Raw genomic sequence first — 19991 nt, 5'->3', positions numbered from 1 at the left:
AGAATTGTTGTGAGCGCTTAGCCTCAGTACAGGCCTTCAACAGAAACAAGCCAACCAGAGCCTCTTCACTCACCTATCCCCAGCCCCAGTAACTCCAGCGAGATTACCACAGATTCAACAACCATACCACAGGCTTGGGCCTACAGCAGGGAAGGGGCAGAACATGATTAGATTAAATTATTTTACACAGAAAATCGTTGGCATGTGCAAGAGGAGAGGGAGCAGGTTTTGGAGAAGGGAGAAATGAGGCAAATAATTCAAAGTGGCTGAGGGTGAAATAACTGAGCAGATTGTTAGTGGAATGAGAAGGGGAGATGGAGGAGGGGTAGGTCCTGGGATGGGGTATTAGCAGGCGCTGTTAGCAGGTCGGATCTACATTTGGGACAGGGACAGTGTAGAGGGAGCTTTACTCTGTACCTAACCCCGTACTGTACCTGTCATGGGAGTGTTTGATGGGGACACAATAGAGTGAGCTTTACTCTATATCTAACCCCATGCTGTATCTGTCCTGGGAGTGTTTGATTAGTACAGTGTAGAGGGAACTTTACTCTGTATCTAACCCCGTGCTGTACCTGACTTGGGAGTGTTTGATGGGTACAGCGTAGAGGGAGCTTTACTCTGTAACTAACTCCATGCTGTACCTGCCCTGGGAGTGTTTGATGGGTACAGCGTAGAGGGAGCTTTACTCTATATCTAACCCCGTGCTGTACCTGCCCTGGGAGTGTTTTCACTTGAGGAGTTCTTGCTTTCTTTGAGCCATTATTAATCCAGCTCAAATTCAGCACAATGTGAGGCTCTGAGTTGACTGCTGGTTCAGACTGAGCTAGTCTGAGCTTGGATGGGTTGTCTGTAAATGGGGTTCATTGGCCCCCTGTGGTGGGGAGGGGATATTCTGCCTCGATAAAAATGTTTTGTGAAGCCATCAAAGGTGCGATCTATGAAAGATGGGGGTTTTTGCAAAACACTGGAGGGAATCACACTGTCCTTCTCTAGGGCTGGGGTGTGGGAGGAGATAAACAAGTCATACACACTCCAGGCACAGAAATTCCAAATGTACTGATGCCATGTTCAATGTCGTTCTGTAGGTCCTGGAATCTCAAGTTATGTAGCAGACCCGCCAGGAGCTGGAAAGAGTCTGAAACCTTGCCTTGATCAATCTGTGAAAACTATTCCCTCAGGGCGACATGCTGAGACCCCCCTCTACCTTGGCGCTACGGCTGGGATGCGCTTGCTGAGGTAGGTAATGCTTCTGTGCTCTGCACTAATCACTAAGAGCTGTATACTCTTTCCACCAATCACCAAAGAGCCATACACTCTTTCTGCCAGTCACCAACAGGCCATATGCCCTTCACACCAATCACCAAAGGTCGTACACACTCTCCACCAACCACCACAAGCCGTGCACTCTCTCCACCAATCACTATCGGGCCCTAGTCATTCTCATGGTCTCATGGAACATTAGACACAGAGGTGACATAATCCCCAAAATGCTGGCTAGATCCAGGAATTCCCATGGAACACATACAAGAGTGCCTTTGCTCAGTTACTATTCAGCGGTGTAAAGATGTTACTGGAAGTACAAATTCAAATCCCAAAATGGCAGAGTGGATATGTTACTGGATTAGAAATCCAGACCTGGAATTCAAATTTCACTGCAGAAACTGGGGAATTTAAATTCAATTAATAAATAAAATCAGGAATAAAGGCCAATCTCAGTAATTGTGGCCATGAAAATACCGGATTGTTGTGAAAACCCATCTGGTTCACTAATGTCCTTTAGAGACAGAAATCCAGTGCCCGGTCTGGCCTACATGTGACTCCAGATTCACAGCATTCCGAACTCCCTCTGAAATGGTGTAGCAAGCCACTCAGTTGTATTCAAGGAGGTGGATCATCACCATCTTCTCTCTATTAGGATGGTTAGGGATGGACATTAAATGCTGGTCTTGCCAGTGACATATGCATCCTGTAGAATAAAAGGAAGCTCTGGGGAGGGCCCTGTCTGTCACTGATTGGATTGTGCTTCACAATGGGGGAGATGATGGTGCAGTGATAATGTTACTGGACTAATAATCTGCAGAGTCAGCCTAATTCTCTGAGGACATGGGCTCAAATCCCACCTCAGCAGCTGGTGGAATTTTAAAAAAAAACTAGTCTCAGTAATAGTAACAATGAAACTATAATTCATTGTTATACAAACCTTTCTGGTTCATTAGTGACCTTTAGGGAAGGAGGTCTGCCACCTTTACCATAAAGGAGGTGCAGAAATGGAGGGACCTCAGTGTATACGTACATAGGTCATTGAAGTTAACGGGGCATGTTGAGAGAGCAGTTAATAAAGCATATAGCATCTTAGGCTTTATTAATTGGGGCATTGAGCACATGAGGAAGGAGGTCATATTGAACTTGTACAAGAAATTAGTTAGCTCCATCTGGAGTACTGCATCCAGTTCTGGACGCCATACTTGAAGAAGGATGTGAAGACATTGAAGAGAGTACAGAGGAGATTCACAAGAATGATTCCAGGGATGAAGAACTGTAGCTATGAGGATGGATTGGAGAGGTTGAGACTGTTTTCCTTAGAGAAAAGAAGGCTGAGAGGAGACTTGATGGAGGTAGTCAAGATCCTGAGGGGTATGGAGAGGGCAAATAGTGAGAAACTGCTCCCACTCAAGAGAACATCAAGAACTAGAGGGCACAGACTCAAAATAATTGACAAAAGGAGTAAATGTGATGGGAGGAAAAATGTTTTCACCCAGAGGGTGTTTGGAGTCTGGAACAAACTTCCTGAAAGGGTGATGGAGGCAGGTTCGATCAAGGTATTCAAAAGGGAATTGGATTGCTATCTGAGAAGAGAGAATGTGCAAGTTTATGGGGATGAGGCAGGGGAGTGGGACTGGGTGGAATGCTCTTTCAGAGATCTATTGCAGACTCGATGGGCTGAATGGCCTCCTTCTGCACTGTAAAGGTACTGTGGTACTCTGATACCCAGTCTGGCCTACATGTTTTTCCAGACCCACAATAATGTGGTTGATTCTTAACTCCCCTCTGCAATGATCTAGCAAGCCACTCAGTTCAAGGGCAATTAGGGGTGGGCAACAAATGCTGGCCTTGTTAGTGACGCCCACATCCCATGAAAGAATAAAGAAACCTCTCAGTAGCAAGAACATCCTCTTGAACTACTGGTAACAGGTTTGATCCAACTGGCTGCTTGCTAGGCCATTTCAGAGGGCAATTAAGAGTCAACCACCTTACTGTGGGTCTGGAGTCAGATTGAAAGGAGACTAAGAGACTGAGGCAGAGAGAGAGGGGGAGAAAATGGTGAGAAGGAGAGCTGAGGAGGCAGAAAGAGAACAGAAAAGAGGATGTAGGAGGTTGAGAAATGTAGCGAGATGAGATGGAGACAAAAATGGGAAGGGAGCAAGAGACAAGGCGAGAAAGAGGCAGAGAAAAGATAAAGATTGGGAGAGAGAGAAAAAAAAGAAACTTGAGAATGAGGGGAGTAAATGCTGAATCCATCAGTTCCATGGGACACTCCAGATGAGGGAGTCAATGGAGTGTTTCTCGGGTTATCAACCCTCCAGGATTGGCCTCCAGGAATTGAAGATCAATCTCCAGGACAATGCTGTTGGTAACCTTGGAGAAAAATCATCGGGGCATTAAAAAAATGATTGTTTTTTGTAATTTGCTTTGAACATTTCTCTTTACTAGATATAAAATGAAACAAAAAAGGGCTGTTTGGCTGACAGTCAAGGATCATCCAATTGGGTAATGAGCCTTTTTGCTTTCCAATTGGTGTAGGAAGGCAGTGCATCACCAGGATGGATGTGTTGGCCAACAAATGGCTAGAACATGGGGGCAAGTCATGTGATGAAACCTCCAGGAATACATTTAATCACAGTTGGTGACCCTAGTGTTTCATTCAGTGACAGCCCAGGTGGTAGGCCCAAGGAGCAGTGGTAGGCCGAGGTATGGATGGTAAGTCCAGAGATGGGTGTTAGACCGAGGGATGGGTGGTTGGTATAGGGAGGGATGGTAGGGTCGATGGACGGGTGGCAAGCCCCCCTTCCTAAAGGACATGAGGGAGCATGTCAGTTTACACTCAGAACACTCCCCCTTGATCAGTAAATAATGGAGTCATGTGGGAGGCTGAAGGGGGCCATTGAGGTGAGGCCTGGAGTTAAAATCTCTCAGGGGTTGGGGGTGTGGACAGTTTCCTGTCCATCCACCACCCTACCCCAGCTCCAGCGCCCTGCCAAGAAACTGATCTGGCCATTCATCTCAAAGTTACCAGGACAATCCCACAACACTAAGCAACCATATCCCTTATCTTTGTTTCTCCACAGTCTAACTGATCCTGAGGCTACCAATAGGATCCTGACTTCCATTATTACCACCCTGAGATCCTACAACTTTAACTACCAGGGAGCAAAGATCCTGACAGGAAATGAGGAGGGGGTTTTCGGATGGATTACAGCCAACTACCTGCAGGAGAACTTCATAAAGGTAAAATGGTTGTTTTTCCAACTGATGGGATGTTTATATTGGAGTTTCCCAGGGATCGGTATTAAGATCTCTGCTTTTCCTGATATATATTAATGACCTAGACCTTGGTGTACAGGGCACAATTTCAAAGTTTGCCTTTGCCTTTGGAATCATTGTGAATTGTGAGGAGGATAGTGGCAGAACTTCAAAAGGACACAGACAGAATGATGGAATGGGTGGATAAAGTGGTAGATGCAATTTAATGCAGAGTGTGTGAAGTGATTCACTTTGGTAGGAAGAACATGGAGAGACAATATAAAAAGGAGTATAATTCTAAAGGGGGTGCAGGAGCAGAGTGACCTGCTTATGTGCATCAATCATTGAAGGTGGCAGGACAGGTTCAGAGAGCATTTAGTAAAGCATATAGTATCCTGGGCTTTATCAATAGTGATGTAAATGGAAATGATATTAAACTTGTATAAAACACTGGCTCAGCCTCAACTGGAGCATTGTTTCCGGTTCTGGGCATCACACTTTAGAAAGGATGTGAAGACATTAGAGACGGTGCAGAAAAGATTCACGCGAATGGTTCCAGGGATGAGGAACTTCAGTTATGTAGATAGGTTGACGAAGTTGGGACTGTTTTCCTTGGAGAAGAGATGGTTGAGGGGAAATTTGATAGAGGTATTCAAAAATCATGAGGTGTCTGGATAGAGTAGATAGGGAGAAACAGTTCCCACTGGTGGAAAGATTGAGAGACAGAGGGCACAGATTTAAGGCAATTTGCAAAAAGAAGCAATGGCAACATGAGGGAAAACCTTTCCACACAGCGGGTGGTTAGGATCTGAAACATGTGCCTGAGAGTGTGGTGGAACCGGATGGGGTGGGGGGTTCAATCAAGGCTTTCAAAAGGGAATTGAATCATTATCTGAAAATGAAAAATGTGCAGGTCTACGGGGAAAATTGCTCCTTCAGGAAGCCAGCACAGGCACAATGGGTTGAATGGCCTCCTTCTGCATAGCAACCATTCGATGATTTGCCTTTTTTGGTTTCTCACCTCTCCTCCATAGCAATGTCAAGTCACAGGTCGCTTCTTAGAGATGATCTGACAGCTAACAAATCCAATGAAAAATTTCTTTCCCAGTGCTAACTTAGTTTCTCTTTGGATTAAAGGCAGAACTCACAAATACAAGTTTTTAAAGTGCAGAGTTCATGGCAATACAGTTATTGTTACTGCAGTAGAGTTATTGTTACTGTGAGTACCATTACTGTGTCCTCTGGGTGTAGAGGTATTAATCTGATACCATGCCCTCTGTCATGAAGCTACTAATGTATATAATATTGTTGGAATTTTTTTAAATAGAGCTTTAGGACTAAAACCATTTAGTCTGGGCGCTTTGATGCATACTAGTTAGAGTGCATTTGCATTTTGTTGAATAGAGCATTTAAGAAGGGGAGTGAAATCTGGCACCGAGCTAGCAGAGCCCAAGCAATGTTTATATTACGAATAAAATTGGCACTATGAAAGAGGTTTTATTGTTAGAAAAGGTGGAGATCAAAGAGGCTGGTGATACAATGAGAATTTACATTCAAAGAGAAGTGCTGGGTATAACTTCAGCAGTTTTGTGTGTGCAGGACAGAGGCAATGTAAGATCAAAGCAGCTGTAAGCCTACAATTGTCTGCAAAGGAACCAAAATGAAAAGAACCTCGTTTTAAATTCGTAAGGTGAAAATGCTTTGCCTGGTGCTTGGGTTGCTGTTGCCTTAATGGAGATTAGTTTGGGAATTTGTTAAAAGTTATGAGCGTAGTAATTTGTAGCCATGTGTATATATTTCACTTGTGTAAATTAATAAATGTCTCATGTAGTTTGATATAAAAACCTCCTGAGAACTGGTGGTTTTATGCCTGTATTCAGAGTTGCATTTCAAACATGCGAAATGAAAATAATGGTTATGGTAATTGTTTAAAGTTTCCCTCTGGGATTTTTAAATAATTCAGTCTTCACCAACTGCTGGGTCATAACACCCTCTCATTTGGATTCATGCAAACAGGAAGTTATAGTTTTTTTTAAAGAGAGAATTCACTTGGATAATTTGTTTGCCCAGAGGTGGAATGGAAGAGGGAGGTCTTGTGGTGCAATGGGTAGAGTCCCGACCTCTAAACCAGAAGCTCAGGGTTCAAGTCCCACTCCAGGACTTGATGGCCAAGGAAGGTGCATTCATAACGTGGCCAAACACGTAGAGTATAAATTTGTAAATCCAGCACACTCTATAAGAGTAGGATAGATTCCTGATCAGCCATGTGATGGAAAGGAATCAGAGCCTTCATCATCACTATCTATAGCTCCAGAGGCAACATCCATGTAAAAGCATATGCTGCCATAGCAACTCAAACCCCTTTTCAGGGTTGGTCACCTCTGTTTGTCAAATGGCCGGTGGATCCAATTGATGCCAAAAGCACTGGGATTGATCCCTGTTCTGGGTGGGGTGGATTCAGGATCTGCATCCTTGCCCTACCCATGGTGGAGGACATGGTGCTGTGGGTCAGACCTGCAATCAGACAGAGAACTCAAGAAGAAGTGGAATGGAAGTTACCCAACACACATCCATTCCCAGAGAAAAGGAAATGCAGCAACAGGTGACAGCCCAGGAATACTGCTTGGCAATGAGTTAAAGCAGCATCTTTGTGATGGTGAGAGCATAAGGAATGGGAATAGTTGGGGTGAAGCAGATAATCAACATAAACTCATCATTTCACCCATTAGACAGGCAAGAACCATCACACCTCCCCCGCCACTTCCCATAAGGTCTATGTATGCTGTCCCTTTCCCGCACTTCTGCAAGTTGGATAGGTGGGATTGAGGGATGTGGATAGGTGGGAATACTATATGATTCCAAGGTGGTTTTAACTATCTGTAATAGACTTTTTCTGTACCTGCAAATTCTTACCTTCCACTTTCAACTCCCAATTGGAGATGAGGCATGTTGAAGAAAAGGACAATTTCAGATGTTGTGCATCACCTACCCCACAGTGTCGACTGTGTTGTTCCCTGTGTCAGACTGAGTAACACAAATATCTCATGAATCACGTTCCTTTACTTTACAGTACGGATTGTTCGGAGGGTGGATTAAGCCAGCAAAAAGTACCGTGGGAGCAATGGACCTAGGAGGAGCATCCACCCAGATCTCCTTCGTACCCACTATACAGAAGATAGATGATCCTAAAAGTGAATTCTCTCTACGTCTATATGGCCATGACTATAAAGTGTACACTCATAGCTACCTCTGTTATGGGAGAGACCAGGTCATGAAGAAAGTGTTCTCGAAAATGATGTTGGTAAGACACTATACTTTCATTAAAGGATTTCATGCAATTTGCATGTGGGATTGTGGGATATGGGGAGAGGGTGAGTAGGTGGGATCGAAGGATAGGAGGAGAGGGTGGGTAGATGGGATCGAGGGATATGGGGCAGGGTGGATGGGTGGGATTGAGGAATGGAGTCAGGGTGGGCGGGGTTGAGTGAGATGGAGTGAAGGGTGGGTGGGATCGAGGGATATGGAGTGAGGATGGGTTGGTGGTATTGAGGGATATGGAGTGAGACTGGGTAGGTGGGATTGAGGAATATGGAGTGAGAGTGGGGAGGTGGGATCAAGGGATATGGGGGAGGGTGGATAGGTGAGATTGAGGGATATGTGGAGAGGATGGGTAGGTGAAATTGAGGGATATGGAGTGAGGTGGGTAGGTGGGATTGAGGGAAATGGGGGAGGGTGGATAGGTGAGATTGAGGGATATGTGGAGAGGATGGGTAGGTGGGATTGAGGAATATGGGGAGAGGGTGGGTAGGTGGTGTTCAGGGATATGGGATTTGGGGAGGGGGTGGGATATGGGGAGAGGATGAGATTGTGGAATATGGGGAGAGGGTGGGTTGGGGTTTTGGGGAGAGGGTGGGATTGGGGGATTTGGGGAGAGGGTGGGTAGGTGGGATTGAGAGGTATGGAGTGAGGGTGGGTAGGTGGGGTCGAGGGACATGGAAGAAGTGGGTGGGTGGGATTGATGGAGTTTGATTTTGTAGTCAGAAGTCTAATTACTTCTCAGTCCTTCTGTTCTTTCCTCAGGCCCAAGGTTACAAGAGTGACATTATCAACCCATGCATGCCAAAGGGCTACAACTTCAATTACTCACAGGACTTTATATACGGCAGCTGGTGCACTGCTAATGAGAGTGCTCCAGATTATTTACGTCAGAGTACTGTAACTTTCAGAGGCTCTTCAAACCCAGACGAGTGTTCTAAAGTTGTCAGCTCCATCTTCAGCTTTACTCCATGCACCCACAGCAACTGTGCCTTCAACAACGTATATCAGCCCGAGGTTACTGGCAGCTTTCTGGTAATTTTACATTAGTTTACATATTGGTACAGATACAGGCCATGTGGTCCAACCAATTCATGTCAGTGTTTCTTCTCCACTCAAACCTCCTCCCATATTTTCTCATCTAAATCTTCCTTGTAACCTTCCATCCCCTTCTCCCTCACATGATTGTCTAGTTTCCTCTTAAGTGCATTCATACAATTCACTTCAACCACTCCCTGTGGTAGTGAGTTCCGCATTCACACCACTCTTTGGGTAAAGAAGTTTTTTCTGAATTCCCTTTTGGATTTCTTGGTGGACTCTCATATTGACGGCCTCTAGTTATGCTCTTCCCCTCAAGAGGAAACATTCCCCCTGTATCCACTCTTTTAAAACTTTTCAGAATTTTATAGACCTCTGTTAGGTCACCCCTAAACTTTCCTTTTTGAAGAGAGACCAAGCCTGTCAGTCATTTCCTGATATGTATACCCACACATTTCTATCATCCTTGTAAAGTTTCTCTGCACCCTCTCCAGTGCCTCTGTATCCTTTTCATAATAAGGCAGAACCAGAACTGCACACAATGCTCTAGATGTGGGTCTAACCAAGGTTCGACACAGGCTTAGTATAACTTTCCTACTATTAAGAATATAAGAGTTAGGAGCAGAAGTAGACCATTCAGCCTGTCAATCCTGCTCTGCCATTCAGTATGATCATAGCAGATTGAGGGGTTCAACCTCATTTTCCTGCCCGCTCCCCATTTCCCTTAATTCCCTGAGAGACCAAAAATCTGTCTACCCCAGCCTTAAATATATTCCATCCCTCTAGAATAAAACCTAGTGCTTGGTTTGCTTTTTTATAGCCTTGCTAACCTGTGGAGCAACTTTCAATGATGTATTTGTACTCCGAGATCCCTTTATTCCTCTACCCTACCCAGGCCCACACCTTCCAAGTAATAAGTGACCTCCCTATTCTTCCTACCAAAACGTACCATCTCACATTTATCTGTGTTGAACTTCATTTGCCAAGTATTTGCCCATTCTGCAAGTTTATTAATGTCCCCCTGTATTTGTTGCAGTCCTCCTCAGTATTGACCATCCCCTCTCCAATTTGGTGTCATCTACAAATTTAGAAATTGTATTTTTGATTCCAAAGTCCGAACTGTTAATGTAAATTGTGATCAGCAGTGGTCCCAGCACTGATCTTTGTGGAACATTGCTTCCCACCTTCTGTCACTCTGAATAATTACCCATCTCTTCCCACTCTCTGCTTTCTGTCATGAAGCCAACTAGCAATCCATCCAAAACAAAAACAAAAATACCTGGAAAAACTCAGCAGGTCTGACAGCATCTGCGGAGAGGAATACAGTTAACGTTTCGAGCCTGTATGATTCTTCACCAGAACTAAGGAAAAATAGAAAAGAGGTGAAATATAAGCTGGTTTGGGGGGGTGGGGGGAGAGGTTGGAGCTGGATAGAGGGCCAGTGATAGGTGGAGATAGCCAAAAGATGTCATAGACAAAAGGACAAAGAGGTGTTGACGGTGGTGATATTAGCTAAGAAATGTGCTAATGGTGACATTAAGGGTAGAAAGCAGGATGAGCAAGGGACAGATAGCCCTAGTGGGGGTGGGGTGGGGGGAAGGGATCGAAATAGGCTAAAAGGTAGAGATAAAACAATGGATGGAAATACATTTAAAAATAATGGAAATAGATGGGAAAAGAAAAATATATAAATTATTGGAAAAAGGGGAATCAGAAAGGGTGTGGGGATGGAGGAGAGAGTTCATGATCTGAAATTGTTGAACTCAATATTAAGTCCGGAAGACTGTAAAATGCTTAATTGGAAGATGAGGTGCTGTTTCTCCAGTTTGCGTTGAGCTTCACTAGAACATTGCAGCAGGCCAAGGACAGACATGGGGGCATGAGACCAGGGTGGTGTGTTGAAATGGCAAGCAACAGGGAGGTCTGGGTCATCCAGTCTGCGTTTGGGCTCTCCAATGTAGAGGAAACCGCATTGGGAGCAACGAATGCAGTAGACTAAATTGAGGGAAGTGCAAGTGAAATGCTGCTTCACTTCAAAGGAGTGTTTGGGCCCTTGGACAGTGAGGAGGGGGGAAGTAAAGGCGCAGGTGTTGCACCTTCTGCGGTTGCATGAGAAGATGCCATGGGAGGGGGATGAGGTGTAGACGGTGATGGAGGAGTGGACCAGGGTGTCCCGGAGGGAATGATCCCTGCGGAATGCTGCCGGGGTGGTAAAGGGAAGATGTGTTTGGTGGTGGCATCATGCTGGTCTTGGCGGAAATGGTGGAGGATGATCCTTTGAATGCGGAGGCTGGTGGGGTGATAAGTGAGGACAAGGGGGACCCTATCATGGTTCTGGGAGGGAGAAGAAGGTGTCAGGGCGGATGTGTGGGAGATGGGCCGGACACGGTTGAGGGCCCTGTCAACCATCGTGGGTGGAAACCCTTGGTTAAGGAAGAAGGAAAACATGTCAGAGGAACTGTTTTGGAAAATGGCATCATCAGAACAGATGGGATGGAGGCAAAGGAACTGAGAGAATGGGATGGAGTCCTTACAGGAAGCGGGTTGTGAGGAGCTGTAGTCAAGGTAGCTGTGGGAGTTGGTAGGCTTGTAATGAATACTGGGGGACAGTCTATCACCAGAAATTGAGACTGAGAGGTCAAGGAAGGGAAGGGAAGTGTCAGAGATGGACCATGTGAAAATGATGGAGGGGTGGAGATTAGAAGCAAAATTCATAAATTTTTCCAGGTCCAGACGAGAGCACGAAGTAGTCATTGATGTACCGGAGAAAGAATTGTGGGAGGGGGCCAGAGTAGGACTGGAACAATTAATGTTCCAAATATCCCATAAAGAGACAGGCATAACTGGGGCCCATGCGGGTACCCATAGCCACACCTTTTATTTGGAGGAAGTGAGACGAGTTTAAGGAGAAATTGTTCAGTGAGAGAACAAGTTCAGCCAGATGGGGGAGAGTAGTAGAAGATGGGGATTGTTCGGCCCTCTGTTCGAGGAAGAAGAGGAGAGCCCTCAGACCATCCTGGTGGGGGATGGAGGTGTAGAGGGACTGGATATCCATGGTGAAGAGGAGGTGGTTGCGGCCAGGGAACTGGAAATTGTTGATATGATGTGGGGCGTGAGAGGAATCATGGATATAGGTGGGAAGAGACTGGACAAGGGGAGAGAGAATGGAGTCAAGATAGCAAGAAATGAGTTCCGTGGGGCAGGAACAGTCTGACAAGATCGGTCAGCCGGGACAGTCCTGTTTGTGGGTTTTGGGTAGGAGGTAGAAGCGGGCCGTCTGAGATTGGGAGTCTATGAGGTTGGAAGCTGTGGAGGGAAGATCTCCAGAGGAGATGAGGTCAGTGACAGTCCTAGAAACAATGGCTTGAGGTTCAGTGGTGGGGTCATGGTCCAGGGGGAGGTAGGAGGAAGTGTCTGCAAGTTGACGCTCAGCCTCCACGAGGTAGAGGTCAGTGCGCCAGACAACAACAGCACCACCCTTGTCAGCAGGTTTGATGACAATGTCAGGGTTGGACCTGCGAGAATGGAATGCAGCAAGTTCAGAGAGAGATAGGTTAGAGTGGGTGAAAGGAGCAGAGAAATTGAGACGACTGATGTCATGCCGACAGTTCGCAATGAAAAGATCAAGAGCAGGTAAGAATCCAGAGGGAGGGGTCCAGGCAGAGGGAGAATATTGGAGGCGAGTAAAAGGATCCGTTGAACAGGGGGAGGATTCCTGTCCAAAGAAGTGAGCACAGAGATGAAGGTGGCGGATGAAGAGTTCAGCTTCGTGCTGAGCCCGAAATTCATTGAGATGAGGGCGTAAGGGTATGAAACCAAGTCCTTTGCTGAGCACTGAACGTTCAGCATCAGAGAGGGGAAGTCAGGGGGTATAGTGAATACACAGCCTGGGCTGGGATTAAAGGATGGGATGGGACAGAGGGACGGGTAGGGGTGGAAGGTCCTGGATGGGCCTTGGTGGTGTTGAGTTGTTGGAGCTTGCGTTCCTTTGCACCAAAAAGAAAGAGACAAAGTTTCTTGTTGAGGTGTCAGATGAGACAAAGAATAAAATGAAACTGGGGGCAAGGACAGCTTAGAAATAGGGTGTGTCATTGCTGCTGGAGGGAGAGGTCGAGTGTGTTCATGTGGCGGCGCATGGCACTCAGGATGTGATGAGAACAGCAGTCCGAGGAGCTTTGTATATCCCAGAGATACCTATAATCCTGGGTGGGTTCGAAACATGAGGGATGAAAACTCACTTTAATAGCCATATTTCCTTCCTCAGTGACTGTCTCCATCTCCGACTTACCCCACGTGGATTTCAACTGTAGTTCCATCCCTCATGTTTCGAACCTCTCTCATTGTCTACCCTCTCTGTTACCTCCTCAAAAAAGTTGATGAGGTTTTGATTAGATAGTCTAACTTTAACCATGTAACTCAGGCAGCAGGAACATGAGGTAACCCATGGGACATGGGAGCAAGTATCCAAACTTCAAACTCATCCAAACCTTTCATCTGTTGCTCCCTTACCCTTCTGTCCTGTAGACAATGCAGAGCTCTGTGTCCACGCCCATCTCAGAATGGCAGGCATCCATCACCCTTGTATGCCAGCATTCTGGGCTCACTATCCTCATCACTTAGTCCCCTCCCTCATGATATTGTCCTCTATTACAAAGAAATCTTAACCAATGCATGTCCCCTGTGCGAAGGCTCTGCTCCTCCCAAATCTGGATCAGTGATCTTTCCTCATACCCACTCTAGCTTGGGTTAATAACCATTACTGTAGTGTCTCAAGTGTGCCCTTTGGCATTCTCACCTGTCACTGCTTTCCTCCTGGCTTTCCTATTCCCTTCAGGAATCTCCTTCAGCCCATCTTTCACTCAAGGTTACTGACCCTCCCAGATAACTCTGAGTTCTTCAGGAACGAGAGATGATTTGTTTGGAAACTGTTCATAGGAACCCGTAAAGTGAAATCATTTATTAATCTTACAGGTGAGCCATGGCACCGAGGTCCCATCTGTCTTCCCAGTCATCTAAAAGACCCTATCGTATCATTTTGGAGAAGAGCAGGGATGTTCTCTCCAGTGACAGCAACTGTTCTTGCTGTTTTCTATAGAAAGGTGGAATATGTATTTAAAGACAGTGTAGAGGGAGCTTTACTCTGTATCTAACCCCGTGCTGTACCTGTCCTGGGAGTATTTGATGGAGACAGTGTAGAAGGAGCTTTACTCTGTATCTAGCCCCGTGCTGTACCTGTCCTGGGAGTGTTTGATGGGTACAGCGTAGAGGGAGATTTACTCTATATCTAACCCTGTGCTGTACCTGTCATGGGAGTGTTTGATGGGGACAGTGTAGAGGGAGCTTTACTCTGTATCTAACCCCGTGCTGTACCTGTCCTGGGAGTATTTGATGGAGATAGTGTAGAGGGAGCTTTACTCTGTATCTAACCCCATGCTGTACCTGCCCGGGACCATACTCAGGCTAACTAGATCTGTATGTTTCTCTCACAAACCCTGGTTCTGTCCAGAGTTCTGTCCCCAGCATGAGACACTTTCTAATGAATATCAATTCTCTGCACTCTGTTTAATCCTGTTTATGGATTTCCTTCTGTTACAGCTGAGGTTTTATCAATTTACTTTAGCTGGTGATTACCGTTAATCTGATAATATTGCCTCTTCTCCATGACCAGGCCTTTGCAGCATTCTATTACACATTGGATTTCCTGAAGGACACTTTGAATAAGAGAATTACTTCAACCAGTGAACTGAAGGAAGCAGCTGATATCATCTGTTCGATGGACTTCAAAAAGGTGACTGTAAATAACAGAGGCGCGAACAGAAACCATCACACAGGCTTTGTTCCTTTCATCCCCATTTTCTGAATGCCCACGCTATCTATCCTTCTCTTTCTTTCAATCCTTTCTGTCTCACGTCCCTCCCTCTCCAAAATCCTCTTCTCCCCCAAAACCCCTCTCCCTCCTGCACCCCCTCTCCCTCCTGCACCCCTTTACCATCCTGCACCCCCTCTCCCCCTGCACCCCCTCTCCCCCCTGCACCCCCAACCCCCTGCACCCTTCTCTCTCCTGCACCCCCTCTCCCTCCTGCACCCACTCTCCCCACTGCAGACCCTCTCCCTCCTTCACGCCCTCTCTCCCTCCTGCACCCTCTCTCCCCCATGCACCCCCTCTCCCTCCTGCACCTCCTTGCTCTCCTGCAACCCCTCTCCCTTCTGCACTCCCTTACTCTCCTGAACTCCCTCTTTTTCTCCCAACCCCTCCTTGCTTCTTATCCTTCTCTGTCTTCTAATCCTCTCACTGTTCAATACTCTCTCCCTCAAACTCCTCTCTCTCTCGTAAGTCCACTCCCCCTCCCAAAACCCCTCTCTCTCCCGACCCCTCTGTTTCGCCAGAATGTCATTTCACTCACAAACCATCTCGGCCTCTTTCCCAAACCTCTTTCTCTCATGATCAGCCCACTCTCTTCCTTAATCATCCATTTCTCCCAATCACTCCCTCCCTCCTCATGTTCTATTCCTCACCGCCACCCCCCCCCGCCCCACCGCCCCCCCCACCTTCTGCTCCAGAGTTCCTCCCAGGTCCTCCCGAGGACCATTGCCAATGAACTGTCTGGGAAGCCCAGCCGGTTCCTGCTGCCTGCTGACCTCATGTGAAACTTCTCGAGGCCCAACCTTGGTTGTGCCTCAGTATCCAGCCCAGGCCGGGCTGCACTCATTTCCTGTGTCCAGTCCACACTGAAGAGCAGCAGGGCTGATCTTTATGTCTGCTCTAACTGAATGGGCAGTCCTGTATTCCAGTGATTCTAACTCTGTTCCTTTCTCCTGCAGCTGAAGGAGATGGCACCCAATGTGACAGAGAAAAGACTTGTGGATTATTGCACAACTGCTTCCTACATTCATATCCTGACAACCAGAGGCTACAAATTCAACAACGAAACATTTAAAAATATCTCATTCCAGAAAAAGGTCAGAGTTTAACCTCTGTCATCGCTGTAACTTGCCTGTTGACTCTCTCTCTCTGTCTTCATTTGTGTCAATTGTTCTCTCTGCCTCATGGTCTCTCTGACTTTTTGCAGAGATTATTTACCCTTCATCTATCATTTCTCCTTCCCTCTCTGTCTTTGTCTTTCTCCGCCTTTCTGTTTGTTTCTCACATAAGGTGTCTCACTCTATCATCTGTCTCCTTCGGTTGGTCTGACTGTTTCCATCTATCTCTCTCTCCTCTATTTGAGTTCTTAACTCATTCTGTTTTACTTTCACTCCCTTGCACACTATCTTTCTATGTCTTTCTCAATCTCTTAAGTTTTTCCTATTTCTGCCACAGTCTCTGTATTCATCTGTCTCTGCCCCTTATTTTCCCTGTCATGCTCCATCTCTCTCCCCTTTGCTCTATCTCTCTCTCTGTGACTGTTTAAGCCTCTCTCTGTGTGTCCATATCTCTCACTCTCTCCTTCTTTGCCTATTTTTCTCTCTCTCTTTGGGTCTCTGTGTGTGTCTCTCTTTCGATCTCTGTGGGTGGAATTTTCCGTGCCTGCTGGCATCAGGTGTGTTCAGCAGCACGAGCAGACAATATGGCAAAAAGGCCAAAAATCAGATTCACAACATCATGAAACCAGTTTGCAATCTTCCGCTCTGCCCATCAATGACCGGCCACAATTCTCGCTATCAGACATCGGGAACCCCATTGTAAAAAATCAGCATATCATCATGCCAATCCCACCGGAATTATCCCCCCATGCTGGATGGTCTGAGGACGGTGGCTTTTCACAGCAGCATATATAAGGCATGCACCTGGTGAGCTGCACTACGAGGGAAACTCGATGTGAGTGCACAGTAAAAGCGTGCAGCGCTCGCTAGGGTCGCCTCTTGGACTTCAAGGTTGAGGGCTGCCCAGCGGCTGAGGCAAGTTGGGTGGGGGGGCAAGGGCTGCCCTTTGGTTGATGGTGGCACATAAGCACGTGCAGTGTGGGGGGGAGGGAAGTGCCCATGCATCAGGGAAACCTTGTATAAAGTAACCATTCCTCTGCAGCTGAAACAGTTCAGGTTCAGCCACATTGATATCATTGGAGTCGGGTCTCTAGCTTATCTGCCCACTCAAGCAATATGCAGGCATCAAAGTGTCACTAAATGCTCCAGAGCTTTTCACCCCTCGGGCACAGACTGCAAAATAATGAGCGGTTTAGTGGACTGAAGAATAGTTGTACAATCTCCTTGCTAAAGCTGGCCATGGGGCGGTCACTGCTGGAGGTGCTCACAGCCCCTTGCAATGTCAGCATCCCAGTTTCGACCAGTGCCCCCCATGGTTCAAGCTAACAGTGCAGTGTTGCAGTGTGGGTTAGGAGAATGCCTACGCCTGAGCTGAGAGCACAGTGTGCAGTCCAGTGAGCAAAGCTGAGGCCAATCGGTTGGGCGGAGTGGGGTGGAGGTGGGTGGGGTTTCGGGCAGCCATGCAGCGCAATAAACTCTGGCCATCCAAGTGGCGGCCAGCACTCTCTGGGATGCATTAAGGCCCTTCAGACTTAACCAAGGCAGGTTCTTAGAACACCCATGCTAACCCACACATCTCTCTCTTTCATCCTGCAGGAGGAGTACATCAGGAGCATGGAGCCTGGTGACCGAGTTGTATGCCTTGTAGCATAGTGGAGACGACGGAGAAGAGAGCGATGGAGACGCCTGGCTGTGCAGAGGGAGAAGCAGCACCCTCAGGAAGAAAGGGTGGCTGGGGCTCCTGCACATGCCGATGAAGGGCCACAGCGAGCCATCGCTGGTCAGCGCTAGCTAGACCCAGGGTCTATAGATGCCATCTTTCATTCCTGCAGATGACCAAGAACCACTGTCGCCAAACACTGCACATGTCTAGGGAACTGGTCAGTCATATCTGCCACCTTCTGCAGGATTTGGCACCATGGGGATATGGAGGCATCCACCACCAGCGGCTGTGAAAGTGACCACAGCGCTCAATTTCTATGCCAATGGCTCCTTTCATGCTTCCACAGGTGACCTCTGTGGGAGTTCTCAAGCCTCCACCCAAAAATACATCCATGAGGTCATGGATGCCACCTTCGCGAGGGACCAGGAGAGCCAGGATGCAAGAGCAACTGGATTTGTCCAGATCTCGGGTTTCCCACAAGTGCAGGGTGCCATCGACTGCACTCACTTGGCACTCAGATCTCCATTGCAGCACCCGGTCAACTATGTCAACCACAAGGGCTTCCACTCATTGAATATGCAGCTGGTGTGTGACCATTACAAACACATCCTGCAGGTCTGAGCACGGTTTCCAGGGAGTGTGCGCGACTCCCACATCCTCAGTTGGTCTCCGATCCCTGATGTCTTCCTGGATCCACAGAGGCTGCAGGGTTGGCTCCTTGGGGACAAGGGCTACCCCCAGAGGACATGGTTGATGACACCCTTCTAGCGGCCTCAGACTGCAGCAGAGCGACGCTGCAACTTGGTGAAGCAGACCATTGGGATGCTGAAAATGAGGTTCCGGTGCCTGGACCGGTCTGGTGGAGCCCTGCAATATAGTCCACAGAGGGTTTCATGCATCATCGTTGTCTGCTGTGCCCTTTACAACCTGGTGCTGCAATGGTGAGAGGAGCTGACTGAGGAGGAGCTGGAGGTCTCCTCTGATGAGGAGGGCATCAATGTTGATGAAGGTGAGGAGGTCCTCGAAGGCGAAGATGACAGCAATGAGGCCATATGAGACAGGCACGCTCAGGAGGCCCTCATAGCTGCTTTTTTGTGGAGAATGCAGTGAGGACACTCCATAGATCTTCACATAGCCTCTGAGAATGTCTGACTCCTGTGTGGCTGAGGGCAGCTCACTTGCACTCTGTGATCAGGGTTATATCATAGAGATGCAGCCGTGAAACTTTAGAAGCATCTGATCCTTTGTCCTCCTTCTGCACCTGAGCCCTTCAGGAGTTAGTGCAGAGCATCGCTGGTCGCAGATGCTGGTGTGATGGGGGTCAGCCCCAGCTTAAAGGTGCTGAGAGCACACAGAGAGAAAGAGAGAACTCTGTGGCATCTGCCCACTATATTCTGGCAGCAATGACCAGCACTGCCGAGGTGCAGGCATCACTAACATGTCCAGGGAGTGTGAGACTGGACCATCACTGGTCTGAAGGCTGCACAGGCCACAGTGAAGAGGCCCTGGACTGAGACACCTGCCTTTTATCTTGTGCAGAAAGGTTTCCCATCTGAGTGACATGAACACTGCTCATCAGAACAAGGAGCCATAGGTAGGGAGACAGTCTTGGGAATTTATTAATAATAGTGAACATAATGTATAAGCGATTAACATCCAGGCCCAGGCTGTGCAACTACATCATCTGCTGAGCTTGGCCTAAATAGCCAAGTGGTTATGGTACTGGGTTTGTAACCCTAAGATCAAGAGTTCAAATCTCACAATGGCAAACTATGAAACAATGTAACTTCATCTGAAACAGATGGAAACAGGTTTACTCAAAAGAGTATCAAGAGTTCAAATCTCACAATGGCAAACTATGAAACAATGTAACCTCATCTGAATAGGAACAGATGGAAAATGTGTTTGTACTTGAAAGAGTTACATATTATGGGGTGTTTTGTTGACCCCTTTAATCACATTTTGATTTAAAGTTTGTAAGTTTCCTTTAAACTTTGTTCTTGGTTTTACAGCTGACCTGAATTAGGGGCTGTGCCTGATTTATCCCAATTTTGTTAATTTGGTTTTATTGGTTTTAACTCAAAAGAGTTACATCATCTGCTGAGCTTGGCCTAAATAGCCAAGTGGTTATGGTACTGGGTTTGTAACCCCAAGATCAAGAGTTCAAATCTCACAATGTCTGGTTCAGCCGGCGGCTAAGCACATAAACGTGCCAAACTACGGATTTTAGCCTACGGCCATACTAGTCTGAAAAGGCCTCATCTCGTCTGATCTCGGAAGCTAAGCAGACTCAGGCCTGGTTAGTACTTGGATGGGAGACTGCCTGGGAATACCAGGTGCAGTTGGCTTTGGGGCTTGGCCTAAATAGCCAAGTGGTTATGGTACTGGGTTTGTAACCCCAAGATCAAGAGTTCAAATCTCACAATGGCAAACTATGAAACAATGTAACTTCATCTGAAACAGATGGAAACAG

The 19991-nt window shown here is 47.0% G+C and overlaps 1 protein-coding gene and 1 pseudogene across 1 annotated transcript in view; both read left to right on the top strand.

Moving 5' to 3' along the window:
• The window catches only part of LOC121281338 (ectonucleoside triphosphate diphosphohydrolase 2-like), a 79367-nt gene that overhangs the window by 53799 nt on the left and 5577 nt on the right, over positions 1-19991 (top strand). Inside the window, exons 3-8 of the mRNA XM_041194246.1 lie at positions 1086-1236; positions 4347-4506; positions 7592-7822; positions 8602-8871; positions 14543-14662; positions 15697-15834. Of these exons, the coding sequence (XP_041050180.1) occupies positions 1086-1236; positions 4347-4506; positions 7592-7822; positions 8602-8871; positions 14543-14662; positions 15697-15834 (1070 nt within the window). The remainder of the gene's footprint in view (positions 1-1085; positions 1237-4346; positions 4507-7591; positions 7823-8601; positions 8872-14542; positions 14663-15696; positions 15835-19991) is intronic.
• Positions 19748-19866, top strand: LOC121281680 (annotated as a pseudogene).

Source organism: Carcharodon carcharias, chromosome 8 (genome assembly GCF_017639515.1).
Source record: "Carcharodon carcharias isolate sCarCar2 chromosome 8, sCarCar2.pri, whole genome shotgun sequence".
Classification (NCBI taxonomy): Eukaryota; Metazoa; Chordata; class Chondrichthyes; order Lamniformes; family Lamnidae; genus Carcharodon; species Carcharodon carcharias.
This window is presented reverse-complemented; position numbering and strand designations above follow the sequence as displayed.